Raw genomic sequence first — 18,495 nt, 5'->3', positions numbered from 1 at the left:
TGCCCACCTTGCCCCTCGAATGAAGCAACTTTGCTGGTGGAATGATGATTTTCATCTTTTTGCTGCACCTCTGGGGTTTTTCCCCGACAATAATATAATATACCTAACATTTCCATTACTCCCACTCCCAATTTTAATTTCTTTAATCGCATGAACCCTGTAGTATATTGCTATACCTAAAATCATTGAAGGAATACGTACCTGGTTTAAGACTAGTGTGCCAGCAGGAGAATGATGGTGATGGTGCTGGTTCTGCCCGATCACCAACTGAGCACCATGTGGCCCGACAGCACCAGGAGCCGAGGATGCCATGGTGGATACAACAGACTGCACAGTGGGGGATGCTATACATGTTGAGTTGGTCGACACGACTATTGAGGGATTGGAGACGGAGGGTGGTGGGGCACCCGAAGCGGGTTTGGGCAGGAGTTGCGGCTGCTTTGGTCGAGGTGGTGGAGGGGGTGGGGGAGGCTGGGGGTGTATGTGTTGCTGAGGAGGGGCTGCGCCAGCATTCGCTCGGAATGGAGTACCTGTCACTGTCCCTCCTGATGCCCCGCTTTGCTGCAGAATTTGCAGTAGAGGAAAGGCAGAGGCCGGAAGTTGAACCTGAGGAATGGACAGAGTAAAAGACATATGAACAACATGTTCCTTGATGCCTTGAGGTTTCGATGGAGTTGATGGTGTCTTTCCATGTTATCTGACTGACACTAATTTGCTGACTTTTTCTGAAAAATTTCAGTCAGAAAAAGTCAAAAACATGTTTTCCACCAAAAACATGTAGCTTCACAAACCTGAGACGATGTTAACTTCTCTAACCTCTCCATATATGTTAAGTGGAATCGCCCATTTCCACATGCAACACTTACCACTTAAAAATAATCATAAATAACCAGCACTCTGACAACATCAATAACATAACATAAAAGAAGGGTGGTAACTTTTGTGTTCATTTTAGTTTTAACTCACGAGAGATAAGCTAAAATAAGAATTATTTTCAAAGTTTCTTATCTTTTCCATCCAACTATAAAATTCCTTTGAAGAGTTGTGAGTTCAGGATTTAATGAACAAGAAATTACTGGTGGAAGGACATATTTATGCAAAAATTTCAACCTAAGAAAATAAAGGGATACTTGGTCGGCAGACTAATTCACTACATCATGTTGGAGAGACTGAATTGACTTCCACACTACATTTTACTTATTTATTTTTCTTACTACATATCTTATATTGAGAGATCACAAACAATCATGAGTATCAGAAAATAACACATTAGAAATTGTTATCTTACTTAGATGAAAACTGACCCCTATGTTTTCCTCTCTGATTTTATTTTACGCGATGACATCACAAATCCTTGACTCTCAGATAGTGCTGGATTTCTATACAGGAGGACCTGGTTATTTTCTCTGGCTACGAACAGTACTTCATTCCATGGAATAAAATGATTATTTTAATGGTTCACAATAATAATTCATTATTCATAATTGGTTTGTTGAGCTGGCTTTAGTATCAGGGATATCACAACAATATTGAATACCCTAAATTTTTCCTAACAAAGATATTCACTTTCTTCAGACAACCAACAAATTTGTTGAAAAAAAAGCATGTAAGACACATGAAAAACAGTATAAGTAGAAATTCTGAAAGAATTGATACGATTAAAATACTACCTTATGATTTTATTCAAAATTTCTCCATACCAAGTTCAAAATTTGTACTGAAGAATATTAAATAAAATTAAAGGTAGCATTCTTATATACGCATACATTTTTTTGACATGAAAAGTTAATCAACAAAGTGAATACTACTAACCTACACGATATGGTTTCATAGTAGTAAGAATTTATGCCATGTTTAAATTGGCACAACCACGATTATAGAAAAACCAATATCACACCAATAAACTGATTAGTAATGCAGATAATTCAGACATAAATACCATTACAAGAGGATGTTACCTGATATCACAAGAGGGTTCATTTGACAACTATGTGATGCAGAACTTGGGCACAAAATCATTAATAAATATTATGGTAGAGGAAAAGAAATTATTAATAAATATTAAGCAAAGAATAGCTATTATTTTAAGACCAGCTGAGTATCAAATTCACCTTGTCTTGCTTCAAATCTAAGATTACAGCCAAGAAGAGGAGCTGAAGGAATGATAAATTAGCTCATTAAATTAGACGATTCTTTACACAACTAACAAACATCTTGAGAGCAAATAAACTACATAGATTTTAAGCTTCTGGCCACAGAATCAAAACAATGTCCCAACGATGGGTTCAATAGGATTCAAAGCAATTGACACAATTAAGGATGGATAGGTTCAATACTTCAGTGCTACTGCTTCTTGAGCAGAGAACTGTAATCAGAACTGAAGACAATAAGAATGAGTACCAAAATAATTTGCACAGAAACCAATTTGAAAACTTTTCTAGGGTATGCTTCACATAACATCGTTTACATAGAGAGATGCAATGGATACAATTAATTGTGACCAGATAGTTTTGGCAGTTTATGTAATTATCTCAAAATGAAAATTATAATCATTACCAGAGAAAATTAATTGATGAAATTAAACACTTGATAAAGAACCAAAACTGGGAACCGAGACTGAGACTGATGTCTGAGACCAAATTGGAATCAGATGTGACAAAAAACTGCCACTGACTAAGCCATTAAAAAATTTTTAGAACAAAGGGATAGGAATAAAGATGGATGAAACTACTAGCAATAGGATCGATTCACATTTATTTAAAGTAAAATGATATATAATATCTCTGCACAACTTCTCACCTGAATAGGAGTATTAGGACGTAGATGATGAAGAGTTGTAGGAGCTGAAACTGGTACAGATACAGATGCAGGCCCCACAGCCTGCGCAACAGATGAAATGGCGGCAGAGGAAGATGGCGAAGGTGAAGGAGATGGGGTGAGTGGAGGAGGCGCAGGGGAAGAACGAGGCAGGGACGATGCATGTTGAGCGAGAGGGGAGTGTGTCTGCAGGTGATAGGGGGACTGCACGGGTGAAGGGGACGATGGAGCCACAGGCGTAGCTGGGGAACCCCCTGTTCCGCCCCCTGCAGGACCACCCCCACCGATGGCCACGAATCCAGCGGGGGCAAAGCTAAGCGGTGAGGGGAAGGCGACAAACTGTGTGCCAGCAGGGGCTGTGTGTCCTCCACTTGATGCTACAGCACCCCCTGATGACATCAAGTGATGCTGGTGGACACCATGGGGTGCGACCGTGAAGGTAAGGCCCTGCTGCCCATCAAGTACATGCGAAGCGGTCAGGAGGATGGGCGTCTGCGCCGGCTGTGGGGAGGCTGATGAGATGGCGACTTGCTGTGGGGGTGGGGGAGGAGGCGGCGGCAGGCCTCCACTCACTCCCCCCCTTGCCTCGACGAGGCTCTGGGGCAGGGAGTCTACTAATCGATCCACGGTGGCTGCATTGGAACCATTTTCCGGATGAACCTGTGGAAATAAGTCAATGCAATGTTCACAAAATGACACATAAAAGCATGGGCATAGAGAGGGTATTCATTGAGCCATTAGACTGCAAGCCCAAACCAATCCAAGTGAACCTACTACCAGCAAATGGTATCAGTGTCCTTACAAGATTCCCGAGGTCTAATTTTCTTTTCCCCAAATTTCCCAGACTAAAACATTCATTTCCCCTCGCTTTTTCACACTTTTCTTTCGTAAATTACATGAATTTTTAAAGAGGAGGCAAAATGATAAAAAAAAGTTCTGAAAACATATTTTATTTTGTTTAAAAAAGTATACCTTTAATTTTTTGCAAGCTAACTTTGCGGAACTTGTTCATTGTTAACCCTTTCCTGCCGGGGCCTACAATATGACAATGTTTTCGTGCTACAAGTAGCAAAGGAATATTTTAAACCTCTCTATACAGAGCTCTTTTTTGGAGGTGAGTTGTCTGGGTAATTTTGTCCCTCAGATTAGGGACCCAGTTCAATGGGGCACCCCTCCCTCACCCCAGCCACTATTCAAGACCCTCTAACCCTACCATATACCCATCTTAGAGGTGCAATTGAACAGATGATTAATGCCCAAATTCTTTGTTCACAGATAAAACATTTTTAAGTTACCCATAACTCACTGTATACTTGGCATTTATATTCCATTACAATAATGAATTTTTACTGAGTTTTGGTCAACTAATCTAAGTTCATAGCCAATGTTGAAGTTAGATAAAAGAGTATATTTTGCCTCAGAGAATTTTTCACAACTGATTCAGTTATTAAATGCACAAAAATTCTTTCAGGCTCATGATGTTATTACACGTTCACAATTTAAAGCTATGACGAAGAAAAAAAATTGCTAGTAACTATAATTATTTGCTAAAATAAAACATTTTTATGAAAAATGTTGGCAAATAACAATGAATATACTTAATTGACCAACTACAGAACTCCATAATTATTGATTCATTTTATAATTAATACAGGGTTAGCATTTACCATAACCAAAGCTGAAACAATTTCAACTTAACACTTTCCACAGATTTTAATACTGCTCACTTAGTATCAGTAACTTTCGAAGAGAAAAATGAACGTTGACAATGAAAATAAAATCAAAATATTGCTCAGCAATATATATTACTTCATGGAAAATTATAAGACATATTACCACGTCATTAATTTAACACCGAACTGGGTTCCATTATCAAGGATACACTATATAAGTTTTTCCATAGGATCCGAGTTCCATAGGATCAGAAGTTCTGTGAAACGTACTGACTTAAATTCATTTCATCTATACAGCAGTCCACTAAGTCACACCTTACACCATTCAAACTTTTCAAAATGATTTCTCAATCTAAAAGCAAAAGGAAGCACAGATGCAACACTGGAGAAAAAAAAGATGACTCAGCTTGAATTCTATGTCAAGTGCGTTCTTCAAAAGATGAAAACTTGATTTTCTAAATACTTGAAGGTTACATAGGATACACTAAGGACATTTGTAACTAGCGGCTAAAAATACACGAGAAAAAACCTATCAATCCATGAATTTGAGGTCCCAGACAAAGATTCAATACAAAACATATTTGAGAAAGAATTTTTTTTTAAGGATAATCCACTCCTATCCAGAAATTCAGTTGAGCATTGTTCTGAAACTGAACACTAGATAATGTATAATTTTATATGAGATTCATCAATACTACCAGCAGATTATGATTCTTTCTATATTTTTATGTGGCCTGAGAGAATAACATAGTTAAAGATACCACACATATGAAATACAACATATTTTTTCAACTGATGAATAAGAATTGATACCAAAATGAGTTCAGAAATGGCAAAAATTTGGAAATGGCTTACATAGAATGAAAAAAATTAATTTTCATCACTTTTCATCAGATAATGGATTACTTCAAAAGTGGGAGGTACAAATAATAACATATATGAACAGGATGTAAGCTTATTGATTTCACATTGTTTCCTGCCATGGTCCTGGCAAGAAGTAATAAAAATTATTGGCTCAACAGCACCAACCTATTCTACAGAGACAACCCTTACGCATCATAGGATCTAACATAGATCACTAGTCTGAAGGTCTTTCATTCCACCTTGTTTTCAAATTAAAAAATGTATTTCTCAGCTATCGATCAATATATGCCGAATTTCCATGAGCAACATAACTGAACCAGATAAAAAAATCCCCAGAGCTATTACAGGATTATTTTTTAGATACCTGCCAGAAGTTTAATTCATAGTACAATCCAAATGAAAAGACACAAGAATAATCACTTAATAAATAAAGATGCAGAAGATTGCTTACATTAACAATTGTTAACATAAGACAATCACAAGCATTGATCAATAACTGCAACACTAATAAATTTTACCAATCAGCTTTCCATTGACAAGCCAATATATATACTAAGCACAAATTAAATATTTTAAAATAAAACTTAGGAAGAGGGGATGTTGTTGGCATTGGGAATGAGGGAAGGTGTAAATGTAGTATGGAACAGACCTTAAGAGGAAAAATGTTTGTTTGATCTTAGAAATGAAACCCAATCACACCTCATTCCACATTTGTATTTAAGTATTTGACACAGGCATTGCTCATTGTAAACCAACTTACTTCCTCACAGGCTCAAAAGATTACATCCAACCCTGGCTACTTTCCATGCTGTTAACTGGCCATTAGCACCATCAACCATTCAAAACCTGACATTACCATTACATCCCAAAAATATGCACTCCCTTCACAACCCTGACGTTATATCTCCATATCAAGGCTATAAATAAGCAAATTATAGAGCAGACCTTGCCCTAGCAGCATCGGAAGTCAGTTATAGTTGGAGAAAAATTGTGTCATGAAAATAAACTCTGGATAGCTCATGACAGTAAAAACCAAAATTTCTAATGAAGTTTAGGTCGAAAACGCACCATTTTTAAACTATAGAAACTTTGAGCCAAACACTCTGATTGGCCACCAGTTTGCCCTGTTGCTGCATGCGTAGGATACATTGAGATCTCTGTCAGGCAAGTCAAGAGTAGTCCAGAGTATATGGCAATAGGGCAAACTGGCGGCCAATAGGAATGCGTGGATTTGTAGTTTATAAATGATGCATTTTCAACCTAAACATCATTGGTGATTCATACTGTTAGAAGCTATCCACGGTTAAAATTTCATGACAAAATTTTTCTTCCCTGTTTATTGGCCCAACATCATTTTTAAATTGGATGATATTGCTGATGCAAAACTGACACTAATATATTTCCCCAATATAAAAGTGATTTATTTTGGGAGTATTTAAACGTGATATAAACTAGATACTTCTTAAAAGTCAAATTGATGTCCGTTTGACAGATGAATAGAGGACATGATGACAGATTAATAAAGGATATAACAATTAGGTACATCAGGCCTAAAACTGGGATAACTGTTCAATAACTGGCTCCTCTTCATGCCTGGCCATTAGCACCATTAACCATTCAAAACCCAGAACCTGAATTTTTCTGACAATTCACGGGAAGACTGTCAACCTTTTTCAAATCTTCCCATCTTTCCCTCCCCACGTTTAATAACACAGAATGTGTTAAGACTCCTATGAAGTATGGATATGTTTCTCTCTTGCTTTGAAAAGCTTTTAAGTTGTCAAGCTAATGCCTTGCATAACATCATTAGATGATAAACTCTTAACTATACATGCAAGTTACCCAAATTATGAGTTTCAATTAACATTCAACATAATCTATATAACTTCATCCTCACACGAAAACATATCAGAAAAAAACAGCACATACATTATTTTGATCATAATCTCATGGAGGAGACTCCTCACTACTTCCTCCATTATATGTATATCAAGCCTAAATGTTCTCAACAAGACAATGAAATAGCCTAGATAGAAATGACCTAGCACTGAAGCCCAGAACACAAACAGTTCTGCTTCAATTCACACGTTTAAATCTTTCAAATATAAGCTGTGAATAAGTAAAGAATATCAAGTATGCTTTGGATACTTTGCAGAAAATGAAATGAATTGAACTAGTTTTCAAAAGGTAGTGTGTCAAAAATGGATTTTTATGGCAAACTTGCAACATTTCCCGAGTTTTTCCCGTAGACTATTAATTCTGTCAGTACTCCAGATTTTCCATGCTACTGGACACCCTGGCTAGTCTCCCAGGGCACTGTACACCCTATATCACAGCACCAGGGAACTTCTCTAGCTTCATGAATGGTAGAACTAACAAGGTAGACTTATTTAAGTATACTGGGACTTGCCATGGCGATAACTTTACGGGAGTCACCCGCAATGCACAAATTGTGCGAAAAATTCACCTTGAAAATGTATTTTAACAACTGACTTTAACATTTGAGGATGGCTTCACTCATGAATAATGTTAACGGAGATACATCAGAAAGCAGCGCAGTTCAGGACCCATAAGAATAAATTAAAGAGCATGATGCATGCATTTCATGGGATATTTTGTTGCCTTGAATTTATCCCTGAAATTTGTGTTTTCAAGGCAACAAGATAACTGATAAATATAATTTTAAATTCATATCCTTAATTTTATTTCCCAAATTATCCACAATTTACGAAAAATCTAAGGGAACAATGAATTTCCATAGCCATAATTTTGTTGCCTACTGAGAGAAAGTGCAGTACCTAGGTGAAAATGAATATTCTCCAATTTTAATTTCTGGATGTAAAGTGAACAAATGAATTGGTTTCTATGTCACCCTATTTCATGTGCACGCCCTTAGAACAACACACATTCACAGAGGTGGTCTAATTTCTTGAAGAGCATACATGACAACATAAGACTAATGTGAAATTTGTTCTGACTCAGAACACATAATGAAAATCATCCCAGGACAAAATGACTGCACGTAAGATACAACTATGAGGCAGAGGTTATCCAGAAACATTCAGGAGCCAGGGCCTCAGCTTCCTACACCCCACCACTAAGAATAGTTTTTAGAGAAGGCGACATTGTGAGAGGCACCAATGTGCAATGAATACGCATTTGTCATTTGGTTACATTTAACCATGTACATATTTAATTCCAATACTGTCAGAGAGATGCATATAATTTTCATTCCCTACACAATAAGTCCACAGCAAACAAGAAAAAATAACTACTTTATCTGAAATACTTAGGGATAAAACACCAAGATTGTCTTCAGATGGTCATTTATTTAATCGAGCCATCCCAGTAAATAACTGTAACAGTAACAAATTGTTTTAAGGAAAAACTTTGCCGAAGGAAAGAAGCCTCAAGAAAGACATGCCAGAGTCAAAGTAGTTTTAATTTCATGCAATCTAGATAACCCAAATTCCTTATCTAAATACATGAATACCTGACTCTAGAATAGCGGAGTACTTAACAAATGCTGTACACGAGGTAAAGTGAAAGAACACTGATGCATTTTAGTGTCGCTGGCAAATGACTATCAGACTTAAACCAGGCAATGATCAGCAATAACATAAACTGAAAACTCCAGATAGGATGTACTACCACAACATTTTTCTGAGAGTTATCTACACTGGTAATTAATCAACTAGTTGTCTCAAGCTACAAAACAATCGGAGCATGCTTAATACGTTATCTATAACAACTGTCTCAAATTAAGAGGAAATGAAGCATGCTCGTAAAAGTTAAGATCTGAAATACATAAAACTCAGGAGGCATATTGGCAAATAATAACCGTTTACTGGGTAGAGACTTACTGATTCAGCACTGAGTCCTAGCAAAGATTCCAGAGCCCGTGGATCACTGTAAATTGAATGGGACATAATATGAAATTATCTCTTCAATTCTACTTCCTGCTATCGGTAATCACCACATAAATAACGTCCACGCCTAGCAGCAATATACACAATTATTCGCCATAAAAGAAGGTTCATTCTAGCAAACACCTGACAGTAACCTACAGTTAATTTGGCAAAATAGGGATGAATCACAGCATATTGGCATCCCCTAACAATCCCCATTATTATGAACAGTATAGACCTCAAAACTACTAGATACGTTGTTGACAGAAAAATTACTTAGTCTGCAACTGATGACATATTACCGTTGTGGACCCAAAATTATGCAGAGAAATTGCAAGGAGCACACATTTAACAAGTTTTCTTTCATACATGCTTAGAATAAACATAGAATAAATTGAGATCAGGTCATTAATTTGACCATATGTGGAGTACGTGACAAAATTCACGACGGGCCATTGGCAATTAAATCACGGAATGAACTTAGAATGACTAAATATGACCCACGATTGACTGCTTGCCAACCCCACATATTTTTTTCAAGTTCTGCTAAATTGATATCCTAAGTCACCCTTTGGTACGACGCCTAACTTTTTACACGCAAAACATAAGGTTAGCATAACTTATAGGCATGGATTATTATATGTGTACATAAAATGTAGCAATAGGACGTACTCTTGCTTGAGTTGAAAATTATCTGGAAGAAAGCTGGATAGGTGTTGATCTAGTAAAGTAGTAGGATGCATCATGTTTGATGAAGATGCCCGTACAAGACTTTAAAGCGAACAAATACACAGTTCCGAACGATATGGACATTGTTTATCTGAGGATAACTATTATTGCTAGGAAATAATACAACATAAAGATTTTCAATTCGCCATTCTGAGTCAAACAAGGAGTAGACGGTAGATTTCACTGCTTCGTAAACACAGAACACGATCAACCGAATGAAAATAATGAATCTCTAGAGCATCATGATCCATCATTATGCTCCAATTCTGCTTCACAATCCCGAAAATCTCACAAATTGCTTGACAGTAACAATAACACTGTATGTTGTTTGCACCACTCACACACTTAACAGGTATCCATATTAAAAACCGGTAACGACCTCTCGCAAAACACCCATTATATCGATTTGTTCGCGCGTTTGATTAATGGTTGATATCAATACATGCAGATATATAAACACTACAAATAGTCTGAAAATTACTATTTTTAATAAAAAATAATTTATAAATTAAAAAAGGGACGATTACAACAGAAATTCCCTTAATTGAAAAATATGACGCAGATGTCGACAGGACGTGATTCGAGGACTTGTAGAATTTAATAGGAGACTAAAATCAGTGCATTATTGATGCTGCTTAAAAATAGCAAAAACAATTAGTAAACAAGTAATAAGCAAACAATTACGAATCCATTTATTTTTTATATTGTTATTATTGGAATTCCCTCTAAAGCTTGAAGCATAGCATTTCTAAACATCTTGGCCACAATGCGAATGAGCAGAATGTGCGAAAGAAGTCGAGAATTAAAATATTGACAAGTGAACAAGGATCTTGACAATAGGCCTTGTTCCAACTCAAGAGCCTACGAGGCGAAAATTCACGAAGATGGCCGATTTCCCGATGTCATCCACGGATGACACTCCGACGAATGGGATTGGTCATCCCCACCTCTAAAGCCCTTCCATTGGCTGGGCAACTAAAATCTTTACAACCTCTTTCCTCATCCCCCAATGGCGGCGACTCATTGTTGTCATTTCCTACAAAAAGTACGGTTTCCACCCCATTATCACCCAACACCCCAAGCTAACTGTAAGGTCTTGCACCCCACCCTCAACATTTTAAGAGTAACCTTGACAATGAAAAAAAATTCATTGCCAGTAATATCTATGAAATCCAATTCTACGATGTAAATGGAGAAACAGAGACCATAATATTCAGATAAACAAGCGTAACAGAACTGATAACATTTTTAGATGCAATACAAATACCACATAAAATTAACACATATCTCGTCATTAATGGGGGAAAACAGTGAAAGCACGTGTAATTTTTTTCTCTAGCATACCCTTAAAACATAAATCGGTTGATAAATTATTCTGTCCATGACAGAAAGGGTCAGTTGTTCACCAACAGAGCCAAAATTTCATGGGGGCCATATTTGATGACGAGGCGTCACATTGGGGGACGCATTCCGTCGACCCATGTTACGGTACGTTGGGACACAAAGATTTAACATTTATGTGTAAGGTGGGAGCCAACCCAATGAAATGCAGCCTTGCAAGGGTACGTCTTGGCTGGTGCGTGTGGAGGTGTTGGGCGAAAGAACGTGGGAGAGGTGGTGGAGGAGGAAGGGAAGGGGCAAATGAAAAAGGAGAGGGAGGGGATGGGGAGAGAGGCCAATAGAAGTGGGAGGGGTGACTAGGGAGAGGGATGGAAAGAGACACTTAAAACCACAGGAAATCTGTAGCTGCAACACACCGATTCACGCTTACACGTCACGACAGCCGAGAGGACTCCGCGATAACAGCGAGAAAAGAGGGTATCGAGTGAAAGGCTCCGTAAGTTGTCGACCAGTGCTATGGCCGTTAAGTTCTCTCGCGCCACAGAAACGGATTTCACTGAAATAGTGATGGGAAGCCTGTTTAAGGTGCAGTACTGTGTTTTAACAGCATTCTCAACGCCAGAATGGATTCTAATACGTCCCAACGCCCTCAGTGCTCTGTGTTTTCCCCCGAAAATTTTATCAACAAAATAATATTCTGAAAACACTCACCCGTCATGTAACATGCCTATGTCCTACGGGGTTTACGTGGATACATTCAGGGATTCCTTGGACCCGATTGGATGGTGACGTCACGAGCATTGAGGAGACGTTCCAATTGCTAAACAGCTTTAAGGACATTAGTATTCTTGTTGTATTGATTGTGCGTAGGGGTAATTTTGGAATATATATCTTAGAGTCCATCAATTGATGGTCGGATTTATGTGATGTCTGTTAATGTTTTTTTTTAATTAAACATCATTAATAAGCTACGGTGTTGGAGATTAAGATTTCCGGCTGCGCAAATTCGATGCGCAGTCGCAGGAAAGGGGAGGGGTTAAGGTTTTTCAGCCAATATCTCGTCAATCTGCTACCATGGGCAATGGGTTTTGTAGGAGAGGAGTGAGTGTGGGAAGATAAATGCTCATCCAAAATTGCGTTTGCACACCCTCCTTCATACTTCCGTGTAGGTAGTGCAGAAGCAAACGTCGCTCACAATCTGTGACCATAGACGTTCGCATTCGATCAGAAAATGAAAGCTCACTGTAAAAAACTATGTTCTTTATTAGCATACATTAAAAGCATCTTTTCAAAGTAGGAATGTAAGGTAACATCATTTCAACTCGCATATTATCGCACACATCGCAAGAGATTTAACAGTGACTAGATCTAAAATAAATACAAGAGCTCATTTCTATTAAATAATCAACACTTAAGTACCAAAGGCACATACTGCAAAATGCTTTCACACAAACGCTGGAACATAGTGATGATGAAACGTCGACATGACATTTTCATGATGCAGCAAGAGATGGAAGGAAGTATACCAGGTTTTCAGTTGTAGGGTGTCCTTTGGGTTACATTCAGCATTTCACTTGTGCTGTAAAGAAGAGGTATCACAGGTAAACCATACCCTTATACTATAACATACTACAGAAACCTGAGAATCGCACATTTTTTCCCAAAACAAGATATGTGAACTCCTAATGGGAAACGGGTCGACTATTAACGGAATGGAAAAACAATTTATGATTTGCAGCTAATTATCATCATTGCACAAGACCACTTCCTCGGTAACTTTCAATGAAGTACTGTTTTCAAAGTCAAAATTATTCAAGCCCAATATAAACAAATTAAAACAGGCGTATGTGACCAGGCCTTGTGACAAACAACATGAAAAATGAGCCCAACAATGTAACCAGGCTCTCACCACACTGCAGTCACATTGTTGCTCCTCAAGTTTTCCTAACAATGTAACAGTGTGAATGACACTATTAGGGCCCCCGCGCACTGGCAACTTTAATCACCGGCAACTAAACAATTTACTCACCCAAGAGTTGCTCGCTACCGCGCACTGGCGATTAAATAGTTGCCCCTCAGCTCAGTTTACAATGGATCTCGTGAAAGCAAGTTGTGTTGTTGCGCTCATTTTGAGACAGCGAAAAAATAAGCAAAGGAACAAAATGTTTTGGGTACAGTATTTGTCCTTGTGGACTATCCTCTTTTTAGAGGAATTTACATAAACTATACTATGTGTAAAATTGGTAGGAGAAGTTCATAGAACTTTCGTTTAATCTAAAATGTTGTTGCCTTTAATTCCAATTCATTATCAAGATACTTAAAAATGATCACAAATTCAATCACCTAAATATAAAAGATATCTTAATCAAATTTAATAAATCTGGTTTACATATGTACCAGGAATGATCTTCAATAGTTTTATCCGCAAATTGGGCACTAGAGAAGCTGTGAAAATGGTGGAGTGGCTATTTAATATGGGACCAGATATCAGGGAAGAGATACATCCATCTAGTTATACATGGAAAGGAGACTAGACTATTGAAAAGAAACTATGTTGGATTGTGAAACACATGAGGAGGAAACTGAAGAAAATAAAATATGACGCGAGCTAGGAAAGATTGGGATGCTGTCAGTGTCAGTAGCGTAAATATGGGGGGTGAGGGGATAGATCCCCCCAAACCATCAGAGGAAAAAAAAGATATTTAAAAAATTACCTAGTGTTGAAATATAATAACTTTATCTGCTTAAATTTAATTTTTAGCGCCAAAATGATGTGAAATGTATATCGAGGCATGTCATTTGTCAAAAATTTTCCCACCCCATGCCATCTCATCCCTCCCGCCCCCAAAGCATATTCCTAGTTACGTCACTGGCTGCAGTACAGCATTCTTTGGATTGCAATCACGAATCCAATACTGTGGAATCTTTGGGTATACATATTGTTTTAATGTTTTTGGTAATCCTCTGTTCAGAATCACTTACTTATCTTTGACATGTAAGTACGATTCCTCTATCATATACATGATAAATTTGCATGAATTTTACATGATTTCCGCCTTATATTAATTGTAATTTGCTTCGTTCAAACAACTTTCATTTTATAATGCTCACTAGTGTAAAAAAATGTGAAATTTATAAGAACCTGAAAAGAGCCTGAACCAGAAAATAAAGAAGAACGTTAGGATTATATTTCAGCATTAAATTTTAAACGAAAAATGAGTGGTTCTATGGATTAACCCACACCTGTGCAGATTAGCTCCAAATTCGCTGCAGGAACGATTGGCGCCGCCTCAGTCGAACTTAAGACTCGATTTTTAACATGGATTGCCGAATCTTTCCGTAAGGGTATATGACCGTTGGTTGTGAATTTATGGCTTCCAAATACAATCCAGGGCTTTTTCAATAAATTAAAGTACTGCAAATAATCCCAAAAGGTAATGAGGCCGGAGCAACATTTGCAGTAAAATTGAGAAATAGGAAGAAAGAACGGAAGGAAAAAATTAAAGAAATGGTGGAGTCGAGTGAAGGTGTAACGCATATACCGTAGCGGAAGGACAAATCAACCTACCCAATGTGGTGTTTTTAAATAGAAATCCTATTTCGAACAACAGAAATGATTGAAACAATTGAAGGTGTCGACTTGAATGAAGAAAAAGAAATGAATCAAGATCAGAAACGTAGGTGGAATGCGAGAAATTCCAAGGCCAGCATTATATAGTCTCTACAATAAAGATCCGTGGTCCACCATGTATAATGTGCTGTGAAACAATAGTAGTTGGACAAGTAGAAAGGAGAAGAATAGGAAAGTGAAGAAAAGAATTTCGAAGAATCTCAAGAGTATAAAGAAAATCAAGATGGAGAAAATTTAATGAAAGGTGTTAAATGAAGGGAAGGTGTAACTATGTGAGTAAAATTATTCTGAGGTTGTTGTGTATTTACATAATGGAAGTAAGTGAAGTTGTAAATATATGGCCTCCAAATACAATCCTGAGCATGTTCAGTAATTAAAATTGCCGTAAATAATCCCAAAACTTAAAAACTATGAGACCTTTGCAAAACGCGTCCTGCAAAACACTTCCCAAGATGCGCTCCGAACAAGTGCCGTCAAGCAACTGAAAAGTTGACAGTGCGCGGGGTTAGGTAAACACCCACGCGATCTATTCCTGCCGGCAACAATTTAATCACCCTCAGAATAGGTCCGGACGCAATTATTTAGTTGCGGCAACTAAAAACTCGCCGGTGCGCGGGGCCACAGTCAATGCCGTGTGTTTCATTTGAACTTCCATAGAACAACTAAATCGTTGCTTTAAAAAAGTTGCCAGTGCGCGGGGGCCCTTAGTCTTATTTTGATGGTTTTCACACAGTGGTAACATTGCTGATTAAATAACAATGTCAGAGTGAAAATAATGGCCTAAAATGCGTGAAAAGGCTTCAATCTCAATTCTTCAAGCCTATTCCCAGGCATATAAACAGTGCAGGTAATGTGACAGGGAGATCATGATGCACTGTGGTCTGTGCTAGCATGATGGACAACCCAGTCAACACAACAATTATGGCCACAATGTGGCCACACTGTGGCCGTACTGTGGCAAGGCATTATGGCCATAGTGGGTTGCCATTATGGCGCCATAATGGTTTTGACCCCCGGCCACACTGTGGCCAAAGTGTGGCTAGCCATAATGTGGCTTTAGTGTGGATAGCCACACTATGGCCACATTTTGGCTAGCCACAATGCTCCACCACTAATATATTAATATTAATACATATAATAATTCCTTTTTACTAGTATTATTATGCCTCCTTCAATCCTAACTATGCCCATCAATGCAAAAATAATGATATTTTGGAAAATTAGATGCGAACCAAAAATTCAAATTTACCTTCAATTTAAATACATAATAAATACGATAAAATACCCTCTGGTTGGCACCCCCATACCCCAAGTAGCACTTTGCGATATAGAGTATCAGAAAGGTAAATGCAAATAAAAGCTCCTACTTAGTAAATGATGTTTGTAAGCAATTTATTATTGCAGTAAATTCACCATAAATAACATAATATAACCATTAACTTTGATTTTAAACATCATGGAATTTCCTATGTCCTTCCGTAACTGAAATTGAACAAGTGCCTTAATAATTTGAGTCCATCGTAACCATCGAGAAACACCTATCTCGATTTTTGTTCGGAAGTTGAGTTTTTATTCTACGGCGGCCGAATTATCAAAAAATCTCAGTTTCAAGTTATTCAGTCAATGAAATATGGAAATATTATTTATATTAAAGTTATCTTCGCTCACATAGCACACGGGTTTATCATTCCGTTTATTATACTCTTATTTTTCCGTAACGCTCATCCCGACAGACGGCTTGCATCGAGGCTTTTCTTCTAATTTCCTCCGTGGGAATGCAGACGAAAATTTTTTCTGGGGTGTTATTGCACAGAGGAACAATGCACCACTTGTAATTTTTCCTTATTTCACCCACGTTCTCCTTTAAACGCAACGTGGCTCTTCCAAACCTGCAGTTACTGGGCTTGGATCTTGGACTCGTACTGAACTATGACGTCACAGCCAAAGATTAGTGGGGGCGGTATTTTTTAGCCCGCGAAACTCGGGCGACTTTTGGGAGTCATTTTCTAGGGTATAAACTGAATTTTAAGCGGAAAAAAGTATATTGCGGTACTAAGTGTTTACTGTAGTATATCAGCATACTGTTTATAAAAAGTATGCAATTTCCCTATTCTTTACCGAGATTTGGATGTGGAAGGCCAGTACACTGCCTCACCACTCCAGTTAATCCTTTATTTGCAATTTTCAGGATGGAACTCATCATAAAGACATGCAAAGCAAAGTGATTTGCGGCACCACGAACAAGCAGAAAAGGCGTTTTTCCCACAACTGCAACGACTGTCCATAATTTTTGAAGGAAAACACACGTCATTTACATTTACGAAAAATTGTCTCGTGCCAGCGAGCTTCGAAGCAAATCATGCGTATTTTAACATGTTTTGGAAAATCGGAGCACTTAATTGGTTATGAATTAACGCATGTATTTTTATTGCGTCTTCTCTTGACGCAATATCCCGATTTTCCTCCGATTGAATCGAGGAATTCTGTAAATGTTCTATAAATATTTTCACCTGCCTGAAAAAATACACGTCGCATGGCTGGCATAATGGGGTACATTTTGGAGGTATCACTTTCAGAGTGCACCATGCCTCTCCCTTGTCATCCGCAAAAATGTCATCGTAAATTGCGGGGTTCGTCTGCATCTACGTCTACGAATTAAAAGTAGAAACTTCTCTCCGTTGACATGTGGTTTCATCACATTTTCTAAAAAGGTCTCATAAATATTTGTCGTCAGTTTTCCCGATTTTGAGCACGTTACAAACACATTTTTAAATCTTTCGGTCAAATGATCGACATTTAATTCGTAGACGTAGATGCAGACGAACCCCGCAATTTACGATGACATTTTTGCGGATGACAAGGGAGAGGCATGGTGCACCCAAGCTGATCCATTCCTGATTTAAATATTAAAGAAAAACTCTTTTAAAAATATATTCCATAGTAGTAACGAAGATAAGAAAAGGAACTTTAAAAATTTAAACAATAAAATTCTTAAAAATTAACATAAAAAAAGTTGCCTGAGCAAGCATCGATCTCGCTACCTTCACCTCCATAGTCGGACACCTTATCCACTGGGCTGTCGCCCACTTGTTTAACTTTGGTGTTCAGAACAGTTTATATAGCGTACCTTCATTTTTTACGATTTTTAATTGCTTTTTTCTCGGAATTTTACGAGAAGTGCGTCGTCTCGCTTCGGCATATTACACTTGTACCCATAAACTAACGAATCGCAAAATTTGAGCTCGATCGGCGATGCGAAGGTCGTGTATTCCCCTTGTTAGATACAAACAATGTCTCATACAAATTTGAGCTCCTGCATTTTATATGGTTTGATATAACAATCGATATGGTTTCATTCGAGAAGCAAATGTGTACAGCTGTTGCCGTAATTTAAGGTTAATATAATTTTGCCAAAAATAAAACGTAAAATGCACACCGAGGAATTCATGAAACCCACTAGTCGGAGGCTGTACCGACACCTTTTTGGTGACGTCCCACCCGACGAATTGGTGCCGCACTGATCGGTTTGGAA

General features: G+C 37.8%; 2 protein-coding genes and 1 long non-coding RNA gene across 10 annotated transcripts in view; 1 reads left to right on the top strand and 2 right to left on the bottom strand.

Moving 5' to 3' along the window:
• The window catches only part of LOC124167063 (trithorax group protein osa-like), a 57,181-nt gene extending 44,809 nt beyond the window's left edge, over positions 1 to 12,372 (bottom strand). For 5 of the 8 annotated variants that reach the window (XM_046544841.1, XM_046544846.1, XM_046544847.1 and 2 more), the window contains exons 1-4: positions 9,935 to 10,397; positions 9,218 to 9,263; positions 2,800 to 3,477; positions 202 to 606 (exon numbers count right to left, since the gene is read on the bottom strand). In XM_046544841.1, coding sequence (XP_046400797.1) covers positions 202 to 606; positions 2,800 to 3,477; positions 9,218 to 9,263; positions 9,935 to 10,008 — 1,203 coding nt within the window. In that variant the 5' untranslated portion in view covers positions 10,009 to 10,397. Of the gene's footprint in view, positions 1 to 201; positions 607 to 2,799; positions 3,478 to 9,217; positions 9,264 to 9,934; positions 10,401 to 12,043 lie in introns of those variants that run through there. The other 3 variants (XM_046544844.1, XM_046544849.1, XM_046544848.1) reach the window with 3 other exon arrangements.
• The window catches only part of LOC124167066, a 30,144-nt gene continuing 22,703 nt past the window's right edge, over positions 11,055 to 18,495 (top strand). The window contains exon 1 of the long non-coding RNA XR_006866600.1: positions 11,055 to 11,828. This is a non-coding gene — a long non-coding RNA (uncharacterized LOC124167066). The remainder of the gene's footprint in view (positions 11,829 to 18,495) is intronic.
• LOC124167065 (cell cycle control protein 50A) overlaps positions 12,578 to 18,495 on the bottom strand; it is a 29,064-nt gene continuing 23,146 nt past the window's right edge. Inside the window, exon 8 of the mRNA XM_046544854.1 lies at positions 12,578 to 12,911. Within this exon, the coding sequence (XP_046400810.1) occupies positions 12,866 to 12,911 (46 nt within the window). The 3' untranslated portion in view covers positions 12,578 to 12,865. The remainder of the gene's footprint in view (positions 12,912 to 18,495) is intronic.

Source organism: Ischnura elegans, chromosome 10 (assembly GCF_921293095.1).
Source record: "Ischnura elegans chromosome 10, ioIscEleg1.1, whole genome shotgun sequence".
NCBI classification, from domain to species: Eukaryota; Metazoa; Arthropoda; class Insecta; order Odonata; family Coenagrionidae; genus Ischnura; species Ischnura elegans.
This window is presented reverse-complemented; position numbering and strand designations above follow the sequence as displayed.